The 13,673-nt window shown below is 49.8% G+C and overlaps 1 protein-coding gene across 4 annotated transcripts; it reads left to right on the top strand.

Moving 5' to 3' along the window:
* The first annotated feature begins 305 nt into the window (after positions 1-305).
* Positions 306-13,183, top strand: Slc25a19 (solute carrier family 25 member 19). Of its 4 annotated transcripts, none has more exons than XM_090350275.1 (7): positions 306-393; positions 2,410-2,579; positions 3,320-3,475; positions 6,854-7,024; positions 9,626-9,809; positions 11,220-11,350; positions 12,560-13,183. In XM_090350275.1, exons 2-7 carry the CDS (start codon positions 2,448-2,450, stop codon positions 12,740-12,742), a joined length of 957 nt encoding a protein of 318 aa, XP_090206401.1. In that variant the 5' UTR covers positions 306-393; positions 2,410-2,447; the 3' UTR covers positions 12,743-13,183. The 4 variants fall into 4 exon arrangements, with proteins under 4 accessions (XP_090206401.1, XP_090206402.1, XP_090206403.1 ...); XM_090350276.1 differs by lacking the exon at positions 306-393 and adding an exon at positions 402-487; XM_090350277.1 differs by lacking the exon at positions 306-393 and adding an exon at positions 1,053-1,124.
* Positions 13,184-13,673: the final 490 nt, after the last annotated feature.

The following is a 13,673-nucleotide window of genomic DNA, read 5'->3' as shown; positions in this document are numbered from 1 at the left end:
GAGCATGCACTACCCTACACATCCTGCAGGTGGAGCTGCGCGCTACGCGCCATTTAAGGCGGGACCCTCTAAGATCTAGTCTGGCCTCGAGATTCCGCCTTTCGACGAGTCAATTAAACGCATGCTCCTGTGTGACGGAACTACATTTCCCAGGAAGCTGTTCGCATTGCAACCGGGGCGGGGGCTTAACACCGGAAGACTACATGACCCAGTGACATCCCGCGGGAAACATTGGCAGGCCTTCGAACGTACAGCCATTGGCCCAGCGTCTGTCGGAAGCTGCGTGGTGATTGGTTTAGAAACCCGTCAGTTACTGGCAAGCGCAGTTAAGTTTTGCTGTTAGCGGGCGTGAAGGGCGAGAGAGAGCTGAGCGTCGGGAGCCGGTCCAGTCCGGTGAGTGACCTCTGCTTTTGCGCCCTCCGGGTCCCCTCGGGCCGAGGCCTCCGCCGACTCCCCGGCGCGAACGGCTGGGGTCCACCACGGGCAGGTACGCACGCGGGGCCCGAGACACGTTCACGTGGCACACCTGTCCTGAGAGGCATCCTCGGAGGTGTAACTCCGCACCGCCCGGCACCCCTCCTCTCACCTGCCACGGGCGCCTGTCTGCGGCTCGCGGGGAGACAGCGCACTCCCAGGCGCTGGGCACCCGTGTGTCCACGCCGGGACAGCCGCGGCGCCCCTCAGACGCCCACCTGGGCGCTCGGGCACCCTCCGATGGCACCTGTCTTCCCAGCTCTGGGGCAAACTGTCACGTGCACCCCGCCACTCACACCAGCTCCCGGTCAGCAGAGAATGCTATCTGGCGTTGTACCTTGTGACAGGGTCTCACTGTGGAGACTGAGCTGACCGTCAACTCACGTTCCTCCTGCCTCAGCCTCCTAAAATGCTGGTTTTGCAGGCTTGTAGCAGCCACAGAAATCACGCACAGCCTCTCTACCGCCCTCCCTCGGGGTGAATGGTGCGGTCATGGGTTCGACTTCCACTGGGAAGAAAGAGACTGAGAGACTGAGACCCTCTCTGCTGCTCCCAAAGCTAAGCTAAGCTGGGACACGAGAAGCTCAGCAGGCTCCTTTCCTTCCCGACTTGCAAGAAACCTGATACTCCTCCGTGTGGCCAGTCCCCGGGTAACCCTGGGAGAGGGTTAGCCCCTCACTGCCTGTTTCAGTTACTTCTCACGGGGGAAGGGGTTTCAGGGTGAATGGGAGGAGGAGGAGGGAGAATGAGGTATGAAGTAAAAGATGTCACTGGGTAGTAACCTCCCTGTGGCACTAAGTATTCCAGTAGTAGGGGAAATCTGTGGATCCTTCTAAAATCATTTTATATGTAGTTTTATTTTAGTTGTTTTGCTTTGTTTCTTTTTGAAATTCTTGGGATTGAACAAAGGTCATACCACTTGACCTATATTTCTCTTAGTGTAGTGTGTATATGTTTTAATTCTAGCATATTAAAACAATTTAAAATATATAAAGGGAGATCTGCCTGCCCTCTCCTTTCCTTAGTAGTAATTTTCCATTTTCCTGTGTTATTGGTGTGGGCTGACTCCATGCAACTTTGTGAAGCATTATGTAGGTTGGCTTTTACAAAAAGGGGATTCTACTATACTCCTAGTATAGGCATACTGTTATGGTGTTTGTTTTAATATGTGATCTTGCTACGTAGCCCAGGCTGGAAGACTTGGCCTGAAATTTTCAATCTTCTTGCTTCCGCCTCATGGGCTGTGGGATTACTGACATGCACCAACCACCATGCCTGGTGCTGAAATCTGCTTTTTCATGTTTGCTTGTCCTGAGGCTCTTTTCATATATTAATATCATGAGGTCATTTCTGTAATGGCTGCATAGTATTCTACTGCCTGGATGTCAGATCATTTTGTGTATTTATTCTTCTATTTGTTTCTGGTGATTAATTAAAGATCAGTCTCAGGGTTTTGAACCTCGTTCCTCAGATATCAGCCTCCTGAGTAGCTAGGATTACAGGCGTGAACCACTGAGCCAGGCTTCTATTTCTGGCTTTTTGCTAGTCAATTGGAGGTGAGGGTCTGGTGGATTTGTCTACCTGGACTGCCTTAGAACCTCAATCAGAACGTCAGATCTTGGCCTCCTTCCTAAGATTACAGGTGTGAGCCATCAGCACTCAACTAAGTCCATGAGACTCATCTCCAGTTAACAACCAAGAAGCCATAAGTAGATCTGTGCCTGAAGCTGTAGAGTACCCGCCTTAAACCTCAAAACTAAAGGATAACACCCAGGCCATGAGTTCAAGCCACAGTACTGACACAAAAATAAAATAAAAGATGATTAAGGTCAGTGCTGATTTAGACTGTGGGGCAGGAAAGGGTGCTGGGAAGTGATGTTTGAGCTAAGGCCCTAGGGCCCTGGTGTGTGTTTACTCCATGTCTCTTACCTTTAGCTCCATACTGATGGACATTGGATGGGCCAGAGGCAGGGATGGTTGGCTATGACCCCAAAGCAGATGTCAGAAGTAACTCCAAGTTGGAGGTGGCGGTGGCAGGGTCTGTGTCTGGATTTGTCACTCGGGCACTGATCAGCCCCTTGGATGTCATCAAGATCCGTTTCCAGGTACCCTTCCCCCCCCAGTTTTCATGTAATAGGCTGAGTCTTTCTTGCAAAAGCAGGTCTTAAACTTGTGATCTTGGACTGGGGTGTATCTCAGTGGCAAAGTAATTGCCCAGCAAGTACAACGTACCAAAAAAGAAAAGACAGGGGCCGGGAGTTTGGCCTAGTGGTTAAAGTGCTTGCCTAGCATGCATGAAGACCCGGGTTCTATTCCTCGGTACCACATATAGAAAAAAAAAAAAAAAAGCTGGAAGTGGTGCTGAGGCTCAAATGGTAGAGCTCTAGCCTTGAGAAAGTCCAAGGACAGTGCTCAGGCCCTGAGCTCAAGCCCAGGACTGGCAAAAAAAAAAAAAAGAAAAGAAAAGACAGCCAGGTGCAGTGGCTCACACCTGTAATCCTACCTGCTCAGAAGGCTGAGATCTGAGGATTGCGGTTCAAAGCCAGCCCGAGCACTAAAGTCCATGAAACTCTTATCTCCAATTACCCATTAGAAAACTGGAAGTAGAGCTATGGCTCAAGGGGTAGGGTGGTAGCCTTGAGCTGAAGCGCTCAGGGACAGTGCCCAGGCCCAGAGTTCAAGCCCCACAACCAGGCAGGGTGCGGGGGAGGGGTGAAAAAGAAAAGAAAATACAGTTTAAAACTTGCAATCCTGTCAGAGGGAAATGTTTAGATGCTTTCTCTGCTTTTCCTCACCCCCTCTCCCTGTTTACCCCCATCCTGACCTTTCCAACTTTGATCCCTAGCTTCAGGTGGAGCGCCTATGTCGAACTGACCCCAACGCAAAATATTATGGCATCCTCCAGGCCTGCAAGCAGATCTTCCAGGAGGAGGGCCTAGCAGCCTTCTGGAAAGGACACATTCCAGCCCAGTTTCTCTCCATCGGCTATGGAGCAGTCCAAGTAGGTGACAGGGTGCCAGGCCAGGCCCCTTGGGGTCATACTGGGCAGTGGAGGGGCCCAGGGGAGGGCAAGGCAAGTAAGAATACTGCCTTTGGTGCCAGAGAGTGCCAGTGCCCACACTGCCCGCTTGCCGACTAGAAGATGTCATCAGACTGAGCCTTAACGTAGAAATACCCCTTCCATGTCCGCATTGTCCATGCTGGCGACTCAGGTATTGCACCAGGAGACCAGCTTGACATTATGTCCTCATTGGCTTAGCAAAGGGCAATATTGAGGCCTGCCTTATTTTATTTGAAACAGTACCCTCAACCATGTGCATCATTTGAATTCATGGCCACATTGAGAAAGTGGGCCAGGTCTGATATGAATTACCAAGATGTTCCTTTGGTGCTGAGGCATTAGGCCTGTGCATGATGAGGCTGGGATTACAACCAAGCCCTCTTATTTCTTTTTGCTGATTGCTTATGTATTTCATGGCCTTTCTGCCTTGTTTCCTGGCATATGAGGCTGTTGTAAATGCAGCCCTCACACAGTGCAGCCTCTTTGGCCCTCACCCCTATTTTAAGCCCTTTACCTGCCCGATCTCCCAGCAGTCCTTTGAGGTAAATTCTACTATTGATCCACTTTACAGAAGAGACCCAGCCAGTCATAAATGAAAAACTAGTGAAGATACAAAGCAGCTAGCTCAATGGTAGAGCACGAACTTAGCATGCCGGTGTAGGTGAGATGCTGGATTTGATCCCCTCCAAAAGAAAATTTTATATTAAAACAAAAGGAAGCTGGACGCAGTGGCTAACGCCTGCAATCCTAGCTACTCAGGAGGCTGAGATCTGAGGATCAAGGTTCAAAACCAGCCTGGGAACAAAAGGACTTGAGACTCTTATCTTCAATTAACCTATAGAAAATGGGAAGTGGGGCATGGCTCAAGGGTAGGGCAGTAGCCTTGAGCTGAAGAGCTGTAGGACAACCCCCAGGCCTAGAGGGTAGAGTGGGAGCCTTGAGCTGAAAAGCTCAGGGACATTGCCTAGGCTGAGTTCAAGCCCCATGACTCCCACACACACACACATACACAAAAAAGTAGAAATGACGCTTTAGCTCAGAAGTGATAGAACGCTGCTAACCTTGAAGTTAAAAGTAGAAGCATGGCCCAAGTGGCTATGTACTAGCCTTGAGCAATAGCAGCTCAGGGACAGCACCTAGGCCCTGTGTTCAAGCTCTAGGACTGGCACCAAAACCAAAACCGCAGCTTCTTCTTTTTTTTTTTAAGGCAGAGGCAGGATCCTCTGGCAGCTAGTTCTAGAGTTACCCCTGCCTGCTGCTTTGAGAACAACACAGCCATTGTTCAAGCCTGGTGTGGGCCTGGAGGATGTGCCTTTGCTACCCACATCCTCCCCTGTACACAAGTAGATACCCCAGCATGGTGGCGAAGTTCAGGAGACCCGCCCATTGAGATGGCTAGGAAAGCTCTGAGTGAGGGGCTTTCCAGTGTCACATGGTCCTTGAGGAGGAGCCAGAGGAGGGCAGTTCTCACTGTGTGGCCCACTGGGCTACCAGTGGTTGTCTTTTCCCAGTTCTCAGAAAGGTAAGGAAATGAGTGCAGCTTTTTGATAGAAAATTTTCTCTTCAAGCGGGGCGTGGTGGCTCACACCTATAATCTTAGCTACTCAGGAATCTAAGATCTGAAGATCAGTATTCAAAGCCAGCCCAGATACTAAAGACAGTGAGACTTGATTCTTCAATTAACCACAAGAAAACCAGAAATGGCCTTGTGGCTCAAGGGGTAGGGCGTTATCCTTGAAATGAAGAGCTCAGGGACAGTGTCCAGGCCCAGGAATTCCAGCACTAACATGTTTGTTCCAGAACAAACATCTGGGTGTAGTGACTCCTGCCTGTGAATCCTAGCTTGGGAGATTTAGATGGGGAAGATGGTTGGAAGTTTGAGTCCAGCCTGGGTAAAAAAGTTATGAGACCTCCATTTCAGCAGAAAAAGCTGGGGATAATAAGAGTTACACACGGGGCCGGGAGTTTGGCCTAGTGGGTAAAGTGCTTGCCTAGCATGCACGAAGACCCGGGTTCGATTCCTTGGTACCACATACATAGACAAAAGCCGGAAATGGTGCTGAGGCTCAAGTGGTAGAGTGCTAGCCCTGAGAAAGTCCAAGGACAGTGCTCAGGCCCTGAGCTCAAGCCCAGGACTGGCAAAAAAAAAAAAAAAAAAAAAATAAGAGTTACACAGACATTTCTTTCTTTCTTTTTTTTTTTTTTGAGGAGGACGCAGGTCATGGGATTGAACTCTGGGCCCGGGTGCTGTCCCAAAGCTCCTCAGCTCAAGTCTATCGCCTTACTCTTGGGCCTGGACGTTGTCCCTGAGCTCTTCAGCTCAAGGCCAACACCCTACCCCTTGAACCTCAACCCCACTAGTGGTTTTCTAGTGGTTAATTGGAGGTAAGAGTCTCAGGTTTTTTTAGTGCTCAGGCTGGCTTTGAAACTTGATCCTCAGATCTTAGCCTCCTGAGTAGCTAGGATTACAGGCGTGAGCCATCTCGCTCAGCACTGCACAGATATCTGACCCAGATATTTCAAAGTATACTCCTCTGATCTCAAGTAGCTGTACAAAGAGGTTTCATTCAACAAATCAATTTATAAGTCAATTACCTGACACTTTTGCCCATTGGCTAGCATTCTACCAACTGAGCCATGCCTCCAGCCCCTTGATCAGTGCCACCCTTCCTGTCATTCTTCCAACCCCACCCCCCTTATATGTAGTTACATATATGATGTACATTAAATATAATGACTGTAAGAGAGATGAAAAAGTCAACAAGAGATTGAAGAATGAACACAGGGACCACGCTACCTCTCTCCATTCATCTTCACTAGCTATTTTTTTGCCAAGGCCCACTTCTGGACCACAGTCTGTCTATTCTATACTTCCACTGTAGCTGGGATGGCAGGCTCATGCCACCACCTCCAGGTATGGGTTGAGATAGGGGATCTTGTGTAATGTAGCAGATCGTGCCTCAGAGGTGGTCCTGATTTTAGCTTCTCAAGTAGCTAGGGTTTGGGTGTAATTCACACACACTAATTTTTACTTTCTTTTCCCCCTCACTCTTTCTGTGTAAGACAGTTCTTTTCTCGTGGCAGTACTGGGGTTTGAACTGAGGGCCTGGTGCTTGCTAGGCCAGGGCGCTACCACCGGGCGAAGCGTTTGCCTTGCACTTGGGAAGATCTCTGTGGGTCTTGTTCCCTTTCCCGCCTGAGCTCAGCGTCTCCTGGGCCTTACCAGCCTGGCTCCTCCGGTGGAGGGTGGCATTTACAGAGGAATCTGCCCCAGTTTTCCTCCTTGGGCCCATTGCTGTCTCTTTGGTGTCTTTGCAGTTTCTGGCGTTTGAGCAGCTGACAGAGGTGGTGCACAAGGCCCACAGGCTGAACGCACACGAATACTCCATCCACTTCTTGTGCGGCGGGCTGTCGGCCTGCGCGGCCACCCTCACCGTGCACCCGGTGGACGTGCTGCGCACGCGCTTCGCTGCCCAAGGCGAGCCCAAGGTGAGCGCTGCCCCGGAGTCGGGAACGTGGAGTGCATGCTGAGGCTCCCATCCTCCCGGGAAGAAGCACGGCAGTCCGTGGTCATCAACGCAGCCACTGGGGCCTGCACCCTGCAAGGCACCCTGTGCTCTGCCTTCAAGGAGTTCACATCCTCTCTGGGGAGCCAAGGCCTGTGGGTGCGACATGGAGCAAGCACTCTGCAGGGGAACCCTGGGAAAGTGGAATCTGGGGAAGCTAGGTCACTCTGGCTCAATTTCCACAGAGAAGGGGTTAGAGACAGACTGAAAGAAGATTTTCTGAGAGAACCAGGGATAATGACCTTCCAGCATGATTTCCAGTAGACATTTAAAACTAGCATCAGCCAGACACAGTGGTATACACTTAATCCTAGCACATATGAAGTAGAAGTAGAAGCAAGAGGATAGTAAGTTCTAGACCAACCTGGTCTCAGTTGCAAGACCATCTCAAAAAAAAAAAAAACCTGAGTACCCATGGCTCATGCCTATTATTCTAGCTAACCTCAGGGCTGAGATTTGAGGATTGCAATTCAAAGCCAATCTAAGCAGGAAAGGCAATCAGACTCTATTGGCCTAGGCACTGTCCTTGAACACTTTGCTCAAAGGTAGGGCTCTGCTACTTGAGCTACAGCTCCATTTCCAGCCTTTTCTATATATGTGGTACCAAGGAATCGAACTTAGGTCTTCGTGCATGCTAGGTGAGCACTCACCTAGCATAGCCCCAGATTCTAATTCTCAGTTAACCACCAAAGGCCAGAAGTGAAACTGTGGCTCCAAGTGGTAGAGTACTAGCCCTAAGCATTAACGCCAAGGTATAGCACCTGTGCCCTGAGTTCAAGCCCCAGGACTGGCACTCCGCCTCCCCCCCCCCACAAAAAAATGGCTTACCATAAAAATGATGAAAGAGCTGGGTGCCAGTGGCTCATGCCTATAATCTTAGCTACTCAGGAGGGTGAGATCTGAGGACCATGATTCAAAACCAGCCCAGGCACAAAAAGTCCGTAAGACTCTTCTCTCTAGTTAACCACCAAAAAAAACAAAAGTGGCATTGTGACTCAAAGTGGTAGAGGTAATCCTAGCTACTCAGGAGGCTGAGATCTGAGGATCATGTTCAAAGCCATCCCTCCCAGGCACTAACAAGTCCAGTGAGATTCTTATCTCCAATTAATCACCAGAATACCAGAAGTAGCTCTGTGGCTCAAGGGGTAGGGCAGTAGCCTTGAGCTGAAGAGCTCAAAGACAACATCCAGGCCCAGAGTTCAAGTCCTACAACCGACAAAAAAAGTGGTAGAGGGATATCTTTAGGCTGAAGAGTGCAGGAATAGTGCCCAGGCCCAGAATTCAAGTCCTTCAACCGACAAAAAAGAAAAAAAGTGATGAAAGAAGCTAGGTAGCTCACATCTGTAATCCTAGTTAGGAAGCTGAGATTGTTCTTGCTGGTGGCCTTCGCTTAGAGCTGGGTACCTTCACAGAGGCCCCAAAGCAGGGGAATCCTTTCAGTGTAGCTGTCAGTGTTCTAGAAGGCAGGCAGCAAGAAGTGTAGATCTAGCCTGGTGTTGATGTCTCACTTCTGTAATCCTAACTAGTCAGAAAGCTGAGCTCTGAGGCTCATCGTTCAGACAGGTAGGGCAGAAAAATCCCCATGAGACTCTTCCCCCTGCCCCCACCCTAGTCGTGGGACTTGAACTCTAGGCCTGGGCACTGTCCCTGAGATCTTCAGCTCCCTCAAGGCTACCACCCTACCCCTGGAGCCATAGCACCACTTCCAGTTTTCTGGTGATTAATTGGAGATAAGAGTCTTAGGTAGTTTTTAGTGCCCTGCCTCCTGAGTAGCTAGGATTACAGGCTTGAGCCATTATACCCAGCTCCTATGAGACTCTTATCTCCAATTAACAACAGAAAGTTGAAAGTGGCTCAAAGTGGTAGAGTACTAGCCTTGAGTAGAAGAGCTTAGGGACAGAGCCAAGGCCCCAAGTTCAAGCCCTGCAACCAATAAAACACAAAAGGAATGGCATATAGTCAATCCCCTCCTTCCCCTCCCCCTTCCCTCTAGAACTGTCCCTGCCCCTCTTCTCTTTGGTGAGGATCACTTTCCCGTTCTGTGTGTCCTTGTGGGTGGGGCAGAGGCACCCCATACAATTTGACAGGCAGGGCACCCGCTCTGGTGTGTGCTGCTGTGTCAGTTGCTCTCCAGGGACACTGTTCTACTCCAGTCATGGGACCTTGTCCTGTTTAACAGTTGTGCTATGTTCTTGTGGAGCCAGGTCCCATTCTTTAAGAAACCATCATCCTACAGATGGACACCCCATCTTTTGTGGTTCCTCGGGATGCTGCGATGACTCCCTGAAACCATGCTTTTTTTTTTTTTTGAACACTTTTGGACATAACAGTCAAGCTACAGGGAAGTTGTGAGAAAACCTCACCCTTTGAGTTCTTTTTGCCCAGTGTTTTGTTTTGTTTACCCGTCTAGCAGGAGATTTATGCCCCTGGCAGCTGGGTTTTAGATAAGGGGAAGCAGTGATGGGCAGATCTCAGCCGAAATGACTTGACTGAGCTGGCTCAAGTTGCACCTGTGTGTGTCCAGGTCTATAAGACCCTGCGAGATGCCGTGTCGACCATGTACAGGACTGAGGGCCCCTTGGTCTTCTACAAAGGTCTGACCCCCACCATGATTGCCATCTTCCCTTACGCCGGGCTCCAGTTCTCCTGTTACCGCTCCTTGAAACATGCCTACAACTGGATCTTCCCTGCCGACACAAACCAGACTGGTAAGCTATCCTCAGACTACCCCATGCCTCTGGTCACTTCCTGCATCATAGAGCTGGACAGGTCCTGGGAGGAGCTAAGGCCCCACTGCTCTCTAAACTGGCCCTGTAGTATGGCTGAGAATACGCGCATACCTGGCCATCGATGACCTAACTATGCCACACAGCCATGTGCTGTATCCAAAATTCATTCCCAGTAATTGATCCTGGTTTTTAGTTTTTATCAGGAGTCTAAAGCCAATGGCTTATGCCTGTAATCCTATCAGGAGACTGAGATCTGACTATCTTGGTTCAAAGCCAACCTGGGTAGGAAAATCTATGAGACTTTTTTTTTTCCCCTTGGGAGGGAGCATCATGGTGCTTGAACTAAAGGTCTGGGCACTGTCTCTGTGCCCAGGCTTTTTGCTCAAGGCTAGCACTCTACTACTTGAGCCACAGCACCACTTCTGGCTTTTTCTGAATAATTTATTGGCCATAAGAGTCTGATGGCTTCCTTGAGACTTATCTCTAAGCACCAAAAGAAGTAGAGCTGTGGTTCAAATGGTAGAGTACCTATGTCCTGAGTTCAAGCCCCAGGATCAGCACCTTAAGCCAGTTACTGGTGGCCTGTAATCCTAGCTACTCAGGAGGCTGAGATCTGAGGATCTTGATTTGAAGCCAGATGGGGCAGAAAAGTCCTGTGAGACTCTTATCTCCAATTAACCTCTCAAAAAATGGGAAGTGACGCTGTGGCTCAAGTGGTAGAGCTCTAGCTTTAAGCATAAAGAGGTTCAGGGACAGCACCTAGACCATGAATTCAAGCCCCAGGACCTACAAAAAATAAACAAACAAAAACAACAACAACAAAAAACCCCAGGTTTTTCTACTTCTGATTTTTTTTTTTTAGTTTTTATTTTTTGATCATGGGACTTGAACTCAGCCAGGGCACTATCCCTGAACTCTTTTTGCTCAAGACTAGCACTCTACCACTTTGAGTCACAACACCACTTCCAGCTTCCTCCTGGTTATTTGGAGATAGTAGTCTCACAGATTTTCCTACCTAGGCTAGCTTTGAACCAAGATCTTTATCTCAGCCTCCTAAGTAGCTAGGATTACAGGCATGAACCACCAGTATCTGCCTGTTTGTAATTTTGTGCTTGGGTAGGGAGGGACCTGAGGTTCCCTCTCAAGCTTGGATCCCAGTCCAGTTGTTGAGCCCCCAGACACTAAGGCCTCCAGGGAGGATTTGTTCAGTGAAGCTCCCATCTCGCCGTTGGTTATGGCCCATGAGAACCTGCCATCATCCTTGTCACAGTGGTCCTCTCTGGCTCTGGCTCCCTGTTGTGATTGTAAGATGCTGCAGATCTTGAGTTTGTAGTGAAAGATTAGCCCTGAAGACCTTGTATTCCTCTCACTTTTACTTCTCTGGCTCAGGGACCATCAAAAGCCTACTTTGTGGCTGTGGAGCTGGAGTCATTAGCAAGACTTGTACGTATCCCCTAGACCTCTTCAAGAAGCGGCTACAGGTTGGAGGGTTTGAGCATGCCCGGTCTGCCTTTGGCCAGGTGAGCCATCAGCATTCAGACAGCTCTGACTTCTTCCCTCATTGGGCTCATGGAGGGACTGGCATTCAGCTCCTATCATTTGGGCCTAGCACCCTTGCCTTGTCCCACTATAGCTTTACTTCCTTGTATAACTCCATGCAGGTGTGTGCGGTTTAACAAAAATGAGAGTTCAAACTGGAAATGTGGCTTAGTAGTAGAGTGCTTAATTAGAATGCATGAGGCCTGAGTTCAATTCCTTGCTACTGCATAAACAAGAACAGTAATATGTTAGTGATTTAAATTTTAACAAAGAGGGTTCACTGAATGCAAGGGTTTTTGGGGGGTTTTTTTTGTTTTTTTTTTTTTGCCAGTCCTGGGCTTGAGCTCAGGGCCTGAGCACTGTCCTTGGATCTTCTCAAGGCTAGAGCTCTACCACTTGAGCCTCAGCCCCACTTCCAGCTTTTTTTCTATGTATGTGGTACCGAGGAATCAAACCCGGGTCTTCATGCATGCTAGGCAAGCACTTTAACCACTAGGCCAAACTCCCGGCCTACTGTGCTGTGTTTGGCTGGGGGAAAGCAGGGGGTATGGTACAGTGCTTCTAGGAAGACTAGTGGGAGCTATGTCAGGGAGGAAGTGGAGACCAAATGATGGAATGTCTCAGCACACCAGGCCTTGGAGCTTGGACTTGATTCTGTCATCACTGTCATCAGGAGATCCTGGAGTCAGGGGAGGAGAGAAAGGTACAGGGAGGTCTGTGCCTTAGCAACACACCGGTGTGTGATATCACCTAGAGGCAGAGGTCAGGGAGAGGTCGGCACTGGTGGGACTACTGGCTAGCAGTGATCATGTTCAGATCTGCTATTCGAGGGGACCCCAATAGAATCGTCACCAGATCCTTCAGAGCCAAGGTCAACCCATGCCTCAATAGGAAGGTCCTCTGCCCTGCTGCCGACTGCCAGGCTCTTCCGTTTAGCCCAATTTAGTCTACTTAGACTAGACTAGACTGGGCATCAGTGGCTTATCCCTGTAATCCTAGCTGAGATGTAAGGATGAGGGCTCAGGCCATTCTGGCATTTTTGGTAGTTTATTGGAGGTAAGAGTCTCATGGCCTTTTCTGTCCTGGCTGGCTTTGAACCATGATTCTCTGATCTCAGCCTCCTGAATAGCGAGGTGATTACAAGCTTGAGTCACCAGTGCCTCCTTCCTAAACCTTCTTCCTCTCCACAGGTGCGGAACTATACAGGCCTCCTGGACTGTACCAAGCAGGTGATGCAACATGAAGGCACGCGGGGCTTCTTCAAGGGCCTGTCCCCCAGCTTGCTGAAGGCTGCCTTTTCCACAGGCTTTATGTTCTTCTGGTATGAGTTCTTCTGTAACCTCTTCTACTGCATCAGAAGGGACGACAGTTAGCTGGGAGGACAGGAGGGGCCCCCAGTGGAGGCCCTCTCCTCAAAGAAGCCCGACTTGCCTGCTGAGCACCTGTGACATTGAGGGACTCCGCCTGCTGTGCCTTCCAGGCCAGCTTTCAGGAGTCACCGAGTGGGTGGCCACCTGGTCCCACCCAGCTGGGACCCCAGCAGAAGGGCAAAGGCTTTCTCCATGAGAGATGCTGGGAGAATGAAGCACACAGTCTGGGGAAGGACACCGCAGGGATGGAAGGAGCTGCGGTGCTGCTTTCTCCTCCGAGACTCCTTCCTCTTCTGGGGAAACGCGCCTGGTTCAGAAGCTGCAGCTTGCGGGTGGAGAAGTCACTGTGACTGAGCACTCTCAGAAGGAGCGTGGCCCCCACCTGGGCTATTTTCTCCATCAACTTCATATTAACAGACATTAAAGCAACAAGCACATTCCTTACCTTCCTCCTATACCTTTCTTTGCAAGCCTCCCTGAGCACAGAGCGTGAAGGAAGGGCCCACCCTTCACTCAGCTTTTGTAGCCCTGTTCCTTAGAGGGAGTCCCCAATGTTTGGTTTCCCAAAGCATCTCTCTCTCTGTCTCTGTCTCTGTCTCTCTCTCTCTCTTTTGTTCAAAGTTGCCACTTTACCACTTGAACCACAGCTCCACTTGGCTTTTTGGTGGTTAGTTGGCCATGACAGTCTCTGATTTTCCTATCTGGGCTGGTTTCCAATTGTGATCCTCCCATCTCAGCCTCTTGAGTAAGCTAGCACTGAAGGGCTGCATCCACTCAGCTTCCTACTTGCTTAGGACCTTATGGGCAGAGGTAAAGAGCCCAGCAACTTACAGGCAGGACATGGTGTTGGTGCTGACTGGCCTGAATATATAGGAGGGTCATCCCCCCAGGCTTCTCAGATGACCCCTGTGGGAAGGTGCATAGCCCTAGTGGG

The sequence above is a fragment of the Megascapheus bottae genome, chromosome 17 (genome assembly GCF_031878675.1).
Source record: "Megascapheus bottae isolate mThoBot1 chromosome 17, mThoBot2.hap1, whole genome shotgun sequence".
In the NCBI taxonomy this organism is placed as follows: domain Eukaryota; kingdom Metazoa; phylum Chordata; class Mammalia; order Rodentia; family Geomyidae; genus Megascapheus; species Megascapheus bottae.
This window is presented reverse-complemented; position numbering and strand designations above follow the sequence as displayed.